Genomic DNA, 17,519 nt, shown 5'->3' with positions numbered 1-17,519 from the left:
AGTCCTCCAGGCAATAACAGAGGAATTCAAGACAGATTGCTCTTACTTTCAGTCATGGGTTGTGAGAAGAGAAAACAGTGAGCTGATGAGAATTTAAAAACTTTTAGATAGTTAGCAACATCATTAATATCAACTGTTGTGTTAAATGACCTGTATTATCTCCATTGGCTTGGTATTTGTTGAATGAATCTAGCAGTTATACCTTGCTCAATATTTTTAGGAATCAGGATGTTGTAAACAAACTCACATATAAGTATCATCATCATCATCATCATTATTTAACGTCCGCTTTCCATGCTAGCATGGGTTGGACGGTTCAACTGGGGTCTGGGAAGCCAGAAGGCTGCACCAGGCTCCAGTCTGATCTGGCAGTGTTTCTACAGCTGGATGCCCTTCCTAACGCCAACCACTCCGTGAGTGTAGTAGGTGCTTTTTACGTGCCAGATGTGGCTGGCAAAGGCGATGATCGGATGGTGCTTTTTACGTGCAACCGGCACGGAGGCCAGTTGGGGCGGTGCTGGCAATGGCCACGTTCGGATGGTTCTCTTACGTGCCACTGGCACTGGTATCACAACTACAATTTCCATTGATTTTGATCGATTTCGATTTCACTTGCCTCAACAGGTCTTCACAAGTAGAGTTTTGTGTCCCAAGAAGGAAAGGTATGCATAAGTGGACTGGCTACATCCCAGGTAGAGGCCACGGGTTATGGTCTCACTTGTCTTGCCGGGTCTTCTCACGTACAGCATACTTCCAAAGGTCTTGGTCACTAGTCATTTCCTCGGTGAGACCTAATGTTCAAAGGTCGTGCTTCACCATCTCGTCCCAGGTTTTCTTGGGTCTACCTCTTCCACAGGTTCCCTCAACCGCTAGGGTGTGGCACTTTTTCACACAACTATCTTCATCCATTCTCGCCACATGACCATACCAGCGCAAACGTCTATCATTGTATGCAAGATTGAGCGATAGCTTAAAAGCAGAATACGCAGTCCTGCCACTTGGGAGTAAAACCACATTAAGTCCAGATCATGTGTGAGAAGATTAAAGAAAGACTGAAGGAGAAAGGAAAACGGTGATGTGACAAACTGACATCAGTTCTGTAAATCCCACTAACACTCCAATTCAATTATCACTCCATTACAACATTCAGTCTATCTACAGCTTTCATGCATTATTCTTGATTGCACACAGATCTCCCTCTGAAATTTGGTAAAGATTCATTGAGAGATGACAACAGTGTTTTAAACAAAACAAGCAAATAATACTTATAAATACAGCATTAGACGTACCTCCTCTGGTTGATCTCTTTTAATAAAATGTGGCAAATTTTTCATTATTGTAACCAGAACAGCTTTTGAATGTTCCTGTTGAAAGTAAAAAAAAAAAAAAGCATTGAGAATCAGTGAGAGCCAAAAACAGCATTTACATCAAAAGATAAAGAGTCCTGATCAACCCTTATAAATGAAATCATTCCTATTAATACAAAAGATTGCAGAAGGCCATAAAAAATTTTTTTTTAACTTCTAAGATCATGTAACAAAGATGCTAAAATCTACAATAAGTTATCATTGCCTTATTGACCATGAACTAGCATGCTGAACTACAAGTAATGATAGCATCCAACAAGCTAAAGGAAATGCAGAAATTTTCCAGAGGCCCAAAACATCTTCTTACTCTAAAACCACAGAATTAACATCCAATCAACAAAGAGCACCTCTGAATGAAATGGAAAGCTTCCACAGGTAACAAAATCCTCAAATAAAGCCAATAGTTCTGTTTTGTCAAATTTATAAACAACATTCATTTACACTATCTTGAGCCTAGATTGTCTGCCTTCAACAAAATCTGGAAAAAAAAAATTTCTAAACTGAGCCTTAAATATGCGATTAAATGACAAAAATGTAGAAAAGAACTAGTTTTGGTGAGGAGGTAACAAAATCTTACAAAGTGACCAATAAAGAGTTGCAAAGGATAGGAAGTTTTACTCGCATGAAGTAAAACAACTTATCCTTTGCAATTATCTGATTTAAGCTGATATTATAACTATAGCTCAAGTCTTGACCAACTGCCCAAAGAAATCCAATAAAATTTATTCCAATTTATGCACATGGGATCTTATACTTTATTTTAAAACAAGCTTTCAATTACAGAAGTGTCCATAAACTGAAATGACAATGTATCTCTGGATGAACACCTACTGTCATCATCATCATCGTTTAGCGTCCGCTTTCCATGCTAGCATGGGTTGGACGGTTCAACTGGGGTCTGGGAAGTCAGAAGGCTGCACCAGGCCCAGTCTGATCTGGCAATGTTTCTACGGTTGGATGCCCTTCCTAACGCCAACCACTCCATGAGTGTAGTGGGTGCTTTTTATGTGCCAGACGAGGCTGGCAAACGGCCACAATCGGATGGTGCTGCATTCTCCAAACTTTGGAATATTTTACCAAATCATCTTTTTGCCTTTAGTTCTATAACCTTCTACTCTTAAAAAGTTAGAAAATGTTCAGATTTAGTAATACTAACTGATTTTCAAATGCAAAAACAACAAAAAATAAAGAAAAAAACAAAACACAAAAGCATAACACATGATGGACTTTGAACTGAACTTATCAATTTCTGAGTTTGTAAACAGAAGACAGCAATAATTTCTGAAAAAAGTGTAAACTTAAAAATATTTTTCTTACAGAATTTAGAACCTCAATCAAAATTTCACTGAAAACACAGATTCTGTTTTATAGCCACTGTGTAGGACTTCAAAAGCATCAGCAAGCATACGCAACAATGAAACTGATGTTTGTAGCTAAACCTTATATGGTGCATAACAAAAAAAAAAAGAAAAAACCTTAATCTAACACACAAATCCAAGTCATCTTGATTATTTGAAACAAATATTTGTTTTAGCTGATGATGATCATCATCTAAGTGTCCGTTTTCCATGCCCTAACATGGAAAATACAGTTTGACTGGAGCTGGTAAGCTGTACCAGGTTCCAGTCTGTTTTAGCTTGGTTTTTATAGCTGGGTGTCCTTCCTAATGCTAACCACTTCACAAAGTGTAATGAGTGTCATTTACATGTCATTGACACGGGTGCCTTTTATGTGTCACCACCATTAGCCACAACAATGATTTCACTTAGCTTGATGGGTCCTCTCAAACACAACAAATCACCAAAAGTCTCAGTCACTAGACATCAGATCAAAATTTTAATGTTCTAAAAAAAAAAACACAATTTAATGCTGACTGACATTTTAAGTAAACCAATAAGTACAAACCGAATTAAATATAGGAAGACACCGAGCCACAAGTTTCCTTCCTTTCCTGATGGACATCATATAGAGAAAACTGTCTGCATGATTATCTTGAGTTCCCAGATTTAAAAAGAGCTGATTTATCTTCTCAGTACGGTCTTCATATAATTTTTTTCTACAAGTGAAATAAAAAAAAAATTTAAAAAGATAAACAACATTTTATATAGTGTTTTTCTGAGCAAAAAGAGAGCAGGGAAAGTTCAATATGTGACATCAGGTTTATTTTACAATCATGTCAAACATCTCAAATATTTAATGTGACTAAGCAGCTGAAGCTGCCAAAGAAATGGTGAGTAGACAATCTCAGTAGTGACCTAAATAATCTTGACACTGATATCAGACTGACAAAGACAAGAATGGTACAGCCACTTCTGATCTAAATGTCCAATTTTAGAGCATATAACAAAGTGGAGCAAAGTTAGTTTTGAAATAATTTATAAACAAATTTCTCTTTAGTAAACTGCAGTACAGACAAGAAAACTAATTTGAATGCAGAAATATCAGAGAGCATAACAATGTCATCATTATCGTTTAGCGTTCACTTTCCATGCTAGCATGGGTTGGACGGTTCAACTGGGGTCTGGGAAGCTAGAAGGCTGCACCAGGCCCAGTCTGATCTGGCAATGTTTCTACGACTGGATGCCCTTCCTAATGCCAACCACTCCGTGAGTGTAGTGGGTGCTTTTACGTGCCAGACGAGGCTGGCAAACGGCCACGATTGGATGGTGCTTTTTTATGTGCCACCGGATGTAAGGCATTTTAATCAGTTTAACTGTTTTGTGTGTCCCATAGTAATCAACAAACAAGCCAAACTGTCTTTACACTAAACAGCATTTACTGTCATAATTACATTTCAATATTGTTTCAAAGTAAATATAATCAAATCAGATTCATATAATATTCAGCATGGCAACTGAAATATTCAAATGTTTGTGAAAAAAACAAAATGGTTAAACCAAATTGTTAAATGGCTGCCAACATGTTTAAAAGAAATAACAACTAAAGAAACATTCACAAAGATAATGAACAATATATTTACAGTGCAACAATGTGAAATTGAGTGGCATCTTGACCAAGTGTCTTCGACTATAACCTTGGGTTGTGAATGACATTTGGTAAATGGAACAGTATAGAAGTCCATTACGCATGTGTGTAGCTATGCGTGCTTGTAGTATCAATGCTCTGGCACGTAAAAAGCACCATCCGAATCGTGGCCGAAGCCAGTGCCGCCTCGACTGGCTTCCGTGCAGGTGGCACGTAAAAAGCACCCACTACACTCACGGAGTGGTTGGCGTTAGGAAGGGCATCCAGCTGTAGAAACATTGCCGGATAAGACTGGAGCCTGGTGCAGCCTTCTGGCTTCCCAAATCCCCGGTCGAGCCGTCCAACCCATGCTAGCATGGAGAACGGACGTTAAACGATGATGATGATGAACAAAAAGTCTAGCAGTTCAGTGGTTTGCATCAAATAAGGTGATGTTTCTCATAAATAAGTACCTTATTTATGAGAAACAAGTGAGGGTTGACACCAAGAAGGGCATCCAATTCAACTATCAATTGTAAAATAGGCACAAGCATAGGTATGGTTAAGAATTTCCTTTCCCTATCATGTGATTTTGAGTTTGGCCTCATAGCACTTTAAGTGCCTTCTACAATAGCCTCAGACTGACCAATGTCATGCCAATGCAGTGCGAGGGAATTTTAGTAGACAAAAACTGCAGGAAGACCCTATGTATTTATATGTGTGAGTGTATGTATGAGAATGTACATAACAGTATTATATTCCATACTATTATCACTGAAGCAAAACAGTGTTAATGTTGACAATATGACCAGGTGCTCTGCACTTTTAATGACCTCTTAAATATCTTTTACTTAAAAACAGACATTAACCCTTTCATTACTAACCCGGCTGAAACCGGCTCTGGCTCTGAGTACAAATGTCTTGTTTACATAAGTTTTGAATTAAAATTTTCCATCAAACCTTAGTCATAATTTGTTCCTAACACCAACTTAATGATAACCAAGTTATTTTACTAAATTCTTTATTATATTTAAAGTAATTAAGAGAAACATTGAGCATCTCAAAATAAATACAGTAACAAAAGGGTTAAATAAATTCAAATTATACACATTTTTAATAATAATAAAATATCAATCCAAAATTCACAAACCTTGATTCTTCTGGTAAGGCCAAAACACGTTTCTCCAGGTCGTCAATGTCCAACAAAATAACATATGCCTGAAGAAAAAGTGGAAACAACCAAATGAATCTCAAGTACAACTTTGTAATTAGCTCCAATAAGAAGTGAATCAAATATATTACCCCAAACTACTACCATGCATTTTTCATTTTTACAAACAAACAAAAGAGAGAGAGAGAGAGAGAAAGCTGTTACACTTAGTTAAAAAAATAATAGACGTACTTTTTCAATTTCCATTAACATTTGTCGATATCTGTATACATCTCTTCCTGATGATTTTCCACCTTGCTCATCATTGTGTGCCATTGAAACTAAGTCGATAACCTGTCGAGGATTGTGGACACTTGATGTGGAAACTCTTCCTAAAGATCCTTCAAAATGTGCTTTAATAAAAAAAAAAATAGTAAGCTTAATAAATTTTCTTTTTTAACAAGAAATATAAGTTAAGAAATAAGGTAGAAACTCTATAAGATGTACCCAGTGTAAGCTATGGACACATAATAGGTGCAGCAATATCAAAGGAAGGCTAACTGGGAAGATAGTTTTTGTATGTGACAGATGCTCAGAAGCAATAAACACTGAAAATGTGCAGAGAACAACTTGCGCCACATTCCAAGGAGAAAAACTAGAAGTAGTTGATAGTGTAGCTGCTAGAATAAGAATAGCCTGGGCAATGTTCAGAGAGGTCTTACCTCTGCTGGTGACAAAGGGCCTCTCGCCCAGAGTAAAAAGTAGACTGTATGACAAGTGTATGAACAGCCATGCTGCATGGCAGTGAAACATGGGCCACGACTGCTGAGGACATGCGTAAGCTTGCAAGGAATGAAGCCAGTATGCTCCGGTGGATGTGTAATGTTAGTGTGCATACTCAACACAGAGTTAGTACCTTGAGAGAAAAGTTGGACCTAAGAAGCATCAGATGTGGTGTGCAAGAAAGACGACCGTGCTGGTATGGCCATGTGGCGAGAATGGATGTGGATAGCTGTGTGAAAAAGTGCCACACCCTAGCGGTTGAGAGAATCTGTGGAAGAAGTAGGCCAAGGAAGACCTGGGATGAGGTGGTGAAGCATGACCTTTGACATTAGGCCTCACCAAGGCAATGACTAGTGACCGGGACCTTTGGAAATATTCTGTGCTTCAGAAGACTCGGCAAGCCCAAGTGAGACCATAACCTCGTAGCCTATGCCAAGGGTGTAACCAGCCCACTTAGGCGTACATTTCCTTCAGTGGACACTAAACTCTGCTTGCGAAGACCTGTCGAGGCAAGTGAAATCGAAATCAAATTCGATGACTGGCATCCGTGCTAGTGGAGCACTAAGAGTACCATATGGGCGTGATTGCTGCCAGAGCAACAAACTGGCCTCTGTGCCAGTGCAACAAAATGCACCATTTGAGTGTGATCGTTACCTGCGTCATCTTACTAGCACTTGTGCTGGTGGCACATGTAAAAACATTTGAGCGAGGTCGTTGCCAGTGCTGCTGGACTGGCTCCTGTGCAGGTGGCACGTAAAAAACACCATTTGAGCGTGGCTGTTGCCAGTACCACCTGACTGACCCTTGTGCCGGTGGCACGCAAAAGCATCCACTATACTTTCAGAGTGGTTGGCGTTAGGAAGGGCATCCAGCTGTAGAAACTCTGCCAAATCAGATTGGAGTCTGGTGCAGCCATCTGGTTTGCCAGACCTCAGTCAAATCATCCAACCCATGCTAGCATGGAAAGTGGACGTTAAACAATGATGATGAAATATGAAGGAATTACAATTCTTGTGTCGCTTTGCAATCATAAGGTCTCAGATTCAATCCCAGTGGGTGGCATCTTGGGCAAGTGTTTTTTACCATTGCCTCGGGTCAACCCAAGCATTGTGAGTGAAATTGGGTAGATGGAAACTGTACAGAAGCCCTTCGGAGAGATTGTACCTGTAATTCAAAGGTACATTCTTGGCACTGTATCACACTCATTTTACTTGAGAATTACGTTAATGGTACACATGTCTGTGGAATACTCAACTACTTCACATGCTTATTCAATAAGTAGGTAATTGGAATAACTGAATCCACAACATCAAAACCAACAGATCAATTTATCAAAAACAGAAATTTCCTTAAAATTTATAATTAATAATTTTACATCCAATTCTATATGAAAATGGTGAGATTTTAGTAAATTGAAGATATTTACATTTGATCAAGTGATTTTGCAAGCTACAGAATGTTTTAGTCAGATTTTAGTTGCAGACAATAATATAAAATAGAAGTGAGACTAACACAACAAAGCAGATAGTGGTCTATCCCAGATAACTAGTTGGAAGAATAATACAAAAAGTTAAGAAATATAGGGCTAAATATCTTGCCAAAAATTTTGAAATGCCTACATGTTATCATCCATTTGATAATCTGTTGGAATATTACTTTTACAGTTGGACACTCTATCAATGGAAGAGAACGTTTTTGATATAACATGCCTTACAAAATACAAAGTAGTGCAGAACATGATAGCAGCCAGAAATCCAAAACCAGAGCCAAGTCAAATCTTTCAGAGAGATAAAAAAATATTTCATACTATGTCCATTAATACAGCATCCTGGTTAGAACCAAACAGAAAATATTGCAACTAGGATATCCGAAACAACTATTTACCTGGAGTATAAGCTTTTGTTTCAATTTTAGCAAGTGCTGGAATAATAAGTTTTGGTTCATCCTTATTTTCTTTGTTCTTTTTCTTCCTCTCTTCAGCTGATTTCCTTAAAGTGTAGCGCTTCAATAAGAACAAGAAAAATTTATTAATTATTTAAAAAAAAAATTCTGGATTATCAGTTTCAAAGAAAGTTAATTGCCTTGAAGCAAATGGAAAGGCTAAGGGTTTAAGAACTGATAGTTTGATACTCATTTCTTTGAGAACATTAAGAAAATATCGAAGTATATTTGCAACCTAAATGTGGCTGACCCACATAGGATGATGCTACTGTAGTTTACAACCCCAGGAAGACATCTCCTCCAGCTGTGTCCTTTTCGAGATCAGCAACTGTTTGTCACTGGAAAAAGCATATAGTATTTTGTGTTCGGAATCACATCTCATCCTTAGCCAGTGATTGTCACACACTAATGATGGGTTATTACCCAGAAACCCAGGTCTGTGTGTATCACATCAGGCTAGAGATGGGAACAATGATTTTCTTTAGCAAATACTGATCGGACACAGACAGTGTTCGTTAGCCAGCTGGAGATGTCTTCCCGGGGCTAAAATCTACAGCAGCATCGTCTCATATGGGATGGCCACATTTAGGTGGAAAATATATTTCATGATGTCATGCTGCTACTGTTTACATCTCGCTCAGAGATTTATTATATTAAGAAAAATTTTTGTAAAACATACATCATAGAAGCAAAACTAGACTGCAGATTAAAACTAATTTGCTTAAAATTTTCCTTCAATACCATAAAAATCATGACCTGAAATTGTTTTATACGAGGCATTTTCAATTGATTTGAAGGAATAAATTAATCCTGTATAGAGATTTAAATGCAGGAAATAAAAGAATATAGTGAGCATCAATGTGACCCTTCTGTCCAAGTCAGTCGCCATGATAGATCGTTAGCCACTACACACATTTTTTTCTCTCCTTGTTTTTTCTGTGTCCCTTTCTGTAGAAGAGCGTAGGCTCGAAATGTAAAAGACTTTTTTTATTCCTGAGCGTTATACTAATACATCTATTTCTTTTGTACACCACCTATCTTCGTCTTTTGTTTCTTTCGTAAACTCTCCCTATAATAAATGCTAACTAGGAATAAATAAAAATGACAAAAAAAACAAACTAACATTAGTATTCTTCAATGACTAATAATTTGGTTTTTACCGTCATATACATGATACAATTTGAGTTTCAGATGTATTTTAATCTCATTAGTAAAGCATGGCTTTTATTATAAATGCCAAATGAATAGTAAATGTGTCACTTGTGCTTGCTGCAAAAATGAAAATATTAGCCATTGATTAATATCAGGTTTTTTTTCACCTCGCATCATCATCATTTAATGTCAACCTTCCATGCTGATATGAGTGGGATGGTTTGACCGAGGTCTGGAGAGCCAGCAGCTGCACCAGGTTCCAATCTGATCTGGCAATGTTTCTACAGCTAGATGCCCTTCCTAATGCCAACCACTACAAGAGTGTAGTGAGTGCTTTTTACATGCTACTGGCACAGGAGCCAGTCAGGCAGGTCTGGCATTGATCACTTTCGGATAGTGCCTTTTATGTGCCAGTCAGGGGGTACTGGCATTGGCCACATGCGGATGGTGCTTTTTACGGGCCATCGGCATGGGAGCCAGTTAGGGGGCACGGCCCACAGCTACGATATTGGTTTTGACTCAACAGGTCTTACCAAGCATATATCACTCCAGGCATCAGGGGTACTCTTAACTGGGCCGGACATGCATGACTGTGGAAAACAAAAGCAGAGGCAATAACCTGATGCGTAGAGCATTAAAAGCTTTAAGCACTACTTACTACTTTCTTCCATGTAAATGATTGAGTTATTTAATTTCTAAGAAAGAGGAAAAGGCTCTGAATACTTACTACATAATAATAATCGTCAACATAAGGATTATCTGTGTGTAACTGCAAAAGCTGAATTTTAATAACCCATTCTTTTTCCTTCTGTGTCATAATCCCAGCATATTCATCAATAGGATGCCGTGTGTCTAAACGTTCCCGATAATTATCGCGTCCTCGCTGCTGCTGATAATTATTTTTGTTTTGGCTGTAAATAAATGAACATTTTCCTTTCCATAAAATATAAACAACAAAATAAAGTCTATTTTAAATTAACTACCTCTAGAGTATGTCCACATTTTTTTTACAACTAAAAACATTTTATAAGTGAAAGAGAGCAATGACTTAATCCACTAAGCTACTGGAACATATGATTTTTATTCAGTATCTAAATTAACAGCAACAGTTGAGACAAGACTAAACATCTGTCTTATTACTATTTCTATAAACAAGATTCACTGTTGAACTTATTAAACTAAGATAATGTTTGGTTTCAGCCACTGCCTTAGGCTCATCAGTTCCATCTGATTCATAAATATAATATGAGAATCACTACCATTAATTCATATAATTTATTTCATTTCTGCACATAGTGAAGTTAACCTGGACAGATTTTATAATCATCATCGTTTAATGTCCGTTTCCATGCTGGCATGGGTTGGACAGTTTGATAGCTGTCCAGACACCAATTGTCTGTTGTGGCATGGTTTCTACAGCTGGATGCCCTTCCTAATGCCAACCACTATACAGAGTGTGCTGTGTGCTTTTTATGTGCCACCAGAACAGGTGTTTTTACAGTGCTGGCACAAGTGCATTTTATGTGGCATCAGAAACTATAAAGAACAAGCCTGCATGTATGGATGACAGCAATTTTTATTAACTTGATGTTTCAAGATTTTATAATAAAAATGTGAACTACTTAAATTATTACTGACATTGTTACTTAGAGTTTGTTCATTTTAAATCCATTTTTCCACACACTTCTAACCACTAACCAATATGTTTTTCAAGTACAGTCTCTTATTTTCCATGCCCTTGAAGGCACAAACAAGTGGACAAGGTCATAGAATAAAATTAAACAAATGCACTAACACACACACACATGCACGCAACAGGCTTCTTTCAGTTTCCACCCACCAAATTCACACACAAAGCTTTGGTCAGCTTGAAATAGAAGACACTCATCCAAAGTGCCATGCAGTGGGATTGAACCCAAAACCACATGGTATGGAAGAAAATTTCTTAACCATGTACCCATGCCTGCACCTGTTGTTTACTGAAACAATATAAACACAAATAAAACTCACTTATTAAATTGACGCATTTGATGAGGTGGTCTGTGAATCCTGACATTGTCATTTGGATGAGGAATTCTAAAAAAAAGAATCAGGAATTAAAAAAAGAAAGAATTTAATGCAAACAGTAGAGGCTAATTTGACATTTTGGTTTGTTAAATGAAGATATTAATGAACAATAACTAAATTGAAACCCAATAAACAAGTCTAGAACATTTTAATAATCACAACAGTTCCATGTAAAAACATCGCCTTGCTTCCATCAAACTTTTTATTTCCACCATCACAAGGTCTGCTCTGATTAAACCAACCTGGGATTCTACACATCATCATTATCAAAGACTTAGAATTAAATTGTTAATTTTTTGGTTCAAAAAGCAAAAACAAGGCCATGTAGGGAGACATGGAGGGTGTTCATGCAAAGAGTTCAGGCCATTTCTGGTCAAGAGAGTCTTTGAACCGAGTGGTTGTAAAGAATAACTGACAAGATTTTATCAGAATGTAATAGGAAAATAACTTACCTTTGTCCATTAATATTAGGAACTGATGAGCCAACTATTCTCATTAAATTTGGAGGGTATATCAAATTTGGTGGAAATCTGGGCACAGGATGATTCCTTGCAAGGTTTCCTAAGAAAATAATTCAAAATTCAAATTTCAAAACAGTTTCTTTTAGATATTTCAGTTGGTTTTAATACAAACTTTGTGGAAATTAGCTATACTTGTTATTGCTACAAAAGTCAATGAAATTCTTGCAGAAACGACATTTTTCTATTTACACCATATTAAAGAGAAAAAGAAACTAAGTCTCATCACTATTTAATGTCCGTGTTCCATGCTGGCATGGATTGGACTGTTTGACAGGATGACAGGTCTGACTACTGCATCATGATCCAATGTCTGTTTTGGCATTGTTTCTGTGGCTGAATGCTCTTCCAAATGCCAACCACTTTACATACAGGGTATCCCAGAAATATTTAGCCATGTTTAAAACTCTTCCGAAAGAATATCAGTTTAGGTAATACTACCTATATTTTATATAAAGATTTGCATATATGTCTATTGTTTTGTTCATCTATAATACTTTTGTAAACAAACATGGTGTCAAAAGCAAAACGTGACCAGATTGTTGCTTTGAAAGAGTGAGCCAGAAGGAAATAATAAAACAGTTGAATGTGTGCCGTAAAACAGTGTTCAATATCTGAAAACGATATATGGAGTCCACTACCTTTAGTAAGTCAATTCTTGCTAGGAAACAATCAATTCATACCAAACAAACTTAAGTGAATGAACAGAAATCACTACAGGAATGAGAAAGAAAAAAAAATCCCAAAGCTCTTGATATTTAGAACTTGTCAATGCACAGGATTTTTAAAGATGAGTTAAAGCTAACTGCATACAAGAAACACTTTCGGCAGTTAATTTCAGCAGCTTCCAGGCAGAAACAGCTTGACAGGTAAAACCAGGTTGGTTGAGATGAAGCATGCCACTAACAAAGAGTCAATCCAGACCAACGAGAAGATCTTCACTATGGAGGCAATCAACAGGCAGATAGGCAGGCTTTATGCACATAATGCAGGAGTCATTTACGCCATCAGAAGCCAGTTTCACTCATGGTGTGGGACATAGTTGCATCTGATGCGTTCAAATTCAAGTCTTCCTTGACCTTCATCGATGCTGGCATCAAGGTCAACAGTGAAGTATATGTGGAAATGTTGGATGAGAAAGCATTACTCTGGGTCATAGAAATCTTTGGTGACCACTACATCTTCATTGAAGACGAGGCTCCAGACCATACATCCAATTATACACAGAGGTGGTGCAAAAAGCATTTCAGCAGTTTTTGGGACGTGATATGGCCTCCCCCAAGCCCAGGCAACATCAATCCCATGGACTTTGCTATCTAGTCAACCTTAGAGAGTAATGTTTCTGCTCTCTTCTATTCAAATGTATCAGATCTGAAGAAAGCCCTTCTGTCTTCATGGGTCAAGTTGGATGAAAAGGTGGTATGGCACTCCTGAAACTCAGTGGCTACTTGTTTGCAGACTATGATGAAGATGAAAGGTAATCATTTTGAAATGTAATTACTGCAATAGATTAACAATTTACATTAGAATGTGTGTGCCAAATTCCATTATCCTACCTTAAGTTAATTTTGAATAATTAAGAAATATCAAAGGGTAAATCTTTCTGGGAAACCCTGTACTATTTTTTGTGGCACCTGCACTGGTGAGGTCAACATGCAGTTTGCAAGACCAAGACCCCTTCCAGCTACATGGATCTACAGTAGAGATGAAGGAAAATTAATGCTAGGAGACGAGGGGTTCAAGTATGTGAAACGGGGCAGAACAATAGGTTTGTTGATGCAGAGGAGCCACATGGCTATCGGGAAGAAGTCAGTGAAGTATGCAGTGCCTCTCAAATTAAATGGTAGCAGCAGAATACTGCAGTCAGAGGAGATGCATGAGCAAGAAATTAGACAGGAGACCCAATTACACATCAATACAAACACACACACACTGCTTCCAGATTCTCAGTTTCACTGAGATAGGGAGGTCTTCTTGAAAACTGCATATTGCCAGTCATCCCAGCCTTCTGTATTCTTTGTGAGCTTCAAGGTTCTTAGATCAACCTTCACCACTTCATCACATGTCCTCCTGGATCTCCCTGTTCCACAAGCTCCATACACATCAAGCAACTGACATACAGCTGTCTGCACACTATAACCAAGTCCTCTTATGCATAATTTTTCTCTCAACACATGCATTTTGTTGTTCATGTTTACTTGCACTGCACATCCAACAGAGTATATTAGCTTCATTTCTTTCCAACTTACTAAAATTTTTGTCTTTGCTAAGTTTGACTAGAGGCTTCTGATTTTAGGTTGAGTTTCTATGCCTGAAATTTCCTTTCTAATTCCACTACAGATTCAACTATGAGAATAAGATCATCAGCATATAATAGTTCCCATGAACAGCCAGTAGGATCATGAAGAACTTTTAATTTCATGTTAAACAGTCATGAAAATCATTATTGATTCACTGCATCAGTATAAATAGCTTGTACAACCTTCACAAGTCATTCATCTGCACCTAGTTTCCTTTAGGACCATCAAGAATAAGAAAACACAGGCAGGTTTAAGAGAGCACAAGGACTGCTAATAGGTATGTCTGCACAAGCATACAAGAGATAGATGTAGCATGAAAGACAGACCATGAATGTAAGCATTTCAATCTGCTGGGCAAGCATGAAGAACAATGTGACATACATACTGAAGAGAACATATGAACATAAAGTACTTTACCAATGAGCGAATTGCAGGGATAAGGTAACCTTTGTTTTGTAAGGGCATCAATTGCTGCCTGAGATGGCTGGTTGTGACCAGTTGGTGTTGAATTCCTATTCATACCAAGATGCATTCCTGAATAGAGAAATAATAGAAAAGGTCTGAACCAGTCAAAGGATAATGGCTTTTGTTTTTTTTTTTTACTTCTCTAGCTACAGACTATCTACACTCTTGAATTGGAATCTCAAGGAGGATCTAAATTCTGCTGGTGTAGAAAATCCAGATATCACACTGCTACATCCAATGTGTAGGTCAAGTGAAAAGTACAGTATAATTCAAATAAGAAAGAAAGAGTTTAGCACATTTTTAATGACAATTTACAATTGTTTCAGTACCACTCCGTTTTTAATGCCATAGCAAAATTCCATGTGAAGTTACATAATAGTTGCAGTTTCATGCATTAGAGTGGCAAGTCATCAGATTTGCATCAAAAGGTGTGCTGTTACATTTGGAAGCACTCCGTCGGTTACGACGACGAGGGTTCCAGTTGATCCGAATCAACAGAACAGCCTGCTCGTTAAATTAATGTGTAAGTGGCTGAGCACTCCACAGACACGTGTACCCTTAACGTAGTTCTCGGGGATATTCAGCGTGACACAGAGAGTGACAAGGCTGGCCCTTTGAAATACAGGTACAACAGAAACAGGAAGTAAGAGTGAGAGAAAGTTGTGGTGAAAGAGTACAGCAGGGATCACCACCATCCCCTGCCGGAGCCTCGTGGAGCTTTAGGTGTTTTGGCTCAATAAACACTCACAACGCCCGGTCTGGGAATCAAAACCACGATCCTATGACCACGAGCCCGCTGCCCTAACCACTGGGCCATTGTGCCTCCACGCTGTTACATTATGCAACTGTCAAGCATAGTATGTTGCTTATATTGGGAGGAAGCAAGAAGTGTAAAATAGGTCACACAATGTAAGAGCGCACCAACATTACACAACTTTTCACACGGAACATTTGCACGAAATGGCATTAAAAACAGTGATGATGAAACAATTGTAACTGGTCGTCAAAAATGTGCAAAATTCCTTTTTTGCTATGTTATTTTGATTATATTTTTAGATATACATATTTTATATATATATATAGTTGGACGTCTTTGTGAAAAATTAACAATTCATAGGCACAGGAGTGGCTGTGTGGTAACTAGCTTGCTTACCAACCACATGGTTCCAGGTTCATTCCCAGTGTGGTACCTTGGGCGAGTGTCTACTATAGCCTCAGGCTGACCAAAGCCTTTTGAGTGGATTTGGTAGACGGAAACTCAAAGAAGCCAGTTGTATGTATGTACGTACGTATATATGTGTGTGTGTGTGTATGTGCGTGTGTATGTATGTGTGCGTGCGTGTGTATGTGTTTGAGCATGTGTATGTGTTTGTGCGTGTGTATGTGTTTGTGCGTGTGTATGTGTGTGCGTGTGTATATGTTTGTATGTCTGTCCCTCCAACATCACTTGACAACCGATGCTGGCGTGTTTATGTCCCCGTAACTTAGTGGCTTGGCAAAAGAAACCGATAGAATAAGTACTAGGCTTACAAAGAATAAGTCCTGGGAGTTGATTTGCTCGAATAAAGGCGGTAGTAAAATGACAAACAAGTGAGATTTTATCTATAAAGGGGAATTTTTTTTTATTTTTCAAAAAAAGTTATAGACAAAAGGAATACAAAAAACAAAAGATTTTATGTACATATACACACACTGCTACATGCTTACCAGGCATAGGCGATGGGCCATGACCATTGCTAAGTCGTGCTTGCATTCCTTGCAAGAGTTGTGATGATGGTCCACCATTTTGTAACAGATGCTGTGAGGGAAGGATTCCAGGCGGTAAACATGGTGAACCCCTGCCATTCATAGAAGCAATAGTTGGCATCGAATTTAAGCTTCCGGACATTTTGTTTGTCTGATAAAATAAATGTAAAAATAAGTAATATTCATCAGAATATACACACACACACACACACACAGACATTCTCTGTATTACCGCTATATCAAGTTATGGGATATTGTACTCACAGATATTGTAAAGTATGACCATTAATTTCATGATAAATTTTCTAATTTAACCTTTACAAAAATTAGATAATTTTGAAACGCTCAAAAACAACACTTTTTTCTTCACCAAAAACGTCACTAAACATTTTAGTCAAGATCAATGTGTAGTTAATAACTTGAAAAACTGTCATAATATCAGGTTGTCCCATGTGTTTTTCTTTCAATTGCATGAACTAAAAGGCTGAGTGGTACGCGATAAACTACCTGCATCAACTTATAAAAACAGGGAGTAATTTTACCTTGGCTTTATTCTTATCGCAAGTTTTCAAGAGTGCAGTTTGATTTTAACAGTTATTTTTTTCAGAGATATAATGGAAGTGACAAAGGAGCATATTCAACATATTTTACTGAAAGAGTTCAATAAAGAAAGTGTGAGGAATATTAATGCAGTATATGGGGATCGGACAATAAGCATAAGTCTGTCTTGGTATTTCACATCACCACCCTTGTATGTACCTTTGTTCCAGCTGCCCTCGTCTGTACCTCATGTTGGGCTGTTGGTTCATCCAGTATTGTGGAGAGGAGGATGGCTAGTTCCTTTATGAAGACATCTACTTCCACCTTATCCAAATTTCTTAATTTTTGTGACAGGCCATTGAAGAGCTGTGGGCCTTTGAACCCTAGACTATTGCAATGCCTGATCCTAAGTTTTGACGGAGTGGATGGTACCTTTGGTACAATACAATGGCAACCAGTTCTGGCATTTGTATAACACTCGATGCCAAAGTTAGGTACTAGCCCTTCTAGGACTTTCCATATGTAT

At 37.9% G+C, this 17,519-nt stretch overlaps 1 protein-coding gene across 3 annotated transcripts in view; it reads right to left on the bottom strand.

Moving 5' to 3' along the window:
* The window catches only part of LOC115224119 (protein PAT1 homolog 1), a 56,774-nt gene that overhangs the window by 19,282 nt on the left and 19,973 nt on the right, over nucleotides 1-17,519 (bottom strand). For all 3 annotated transcript variants that reach the window (XR_004997925.1, XM_029794926.2, XM_029794934.2), the window contains 10 exons: nucleotides 16,415-16,604; nucleotides 14,660-14,776; nucleotides 11,877-11,985; nucleotides 11,368-11,433; nucleotides 10,085-10,268; nucleotides 8,149-8,266; nucleotides 5,734-5,894; nucleotides 5,482-5,549; nucleotides 3,273-3,423; nucleotides 1,290-1,364 (listed from right to left, as the gene is read on the bottom strand). Coding sequence is in view for 2 of the 3 variants with exons in the window: in XM_029794926.2 (XP_029650786.1) it covers nucleotides 1,290-1,364; nucleotides 3,273-3,423; nucleotides 5,482-5,549; nucleotides 5,734-5,894; nucleotides 8,149-8,266; nucleotides 10,085-10,268; nucleotides 11,368-11,433; nucleotides 11,877-11,985; nucleotides 14,660-14,776; nucleotides 16,415-16,604 (1,239 nt within the window). In the remaining variant the exon portion in view is untranslated. The remainder of the gene's footprint in view (nucleotides 1-1,289; nucleotides 1,365-3,272; nucleotides 3,424-5,481; nucleotides 5,550-5,733; nucleotides 5,895-8,148; nucleotides 8,267-10,084; nucleotides 10,269-11,367; nucleotides 11,434-11,876; nucleotides 11,986-14,659; nucleotides 14,777-16,414; nucleotides 16,605-17,519) is intronic.

This window comes from Octopus sinensis, linkage group LG2, assembly GCF_006345805.1.
Source record: "Octopus sinensis linkage group LG2, ASM634580v1, whole genome shotgun sequence".
Lineage (NCBI taxonomy): Eukaryota > Metazoa > Mollusca > Cephalopoda > Octopoda > Octopodidae > Octopus > Octopus sinensis.
This window is presented reverse-complemented; position numbering and strand designations above follow the sequence as displayed.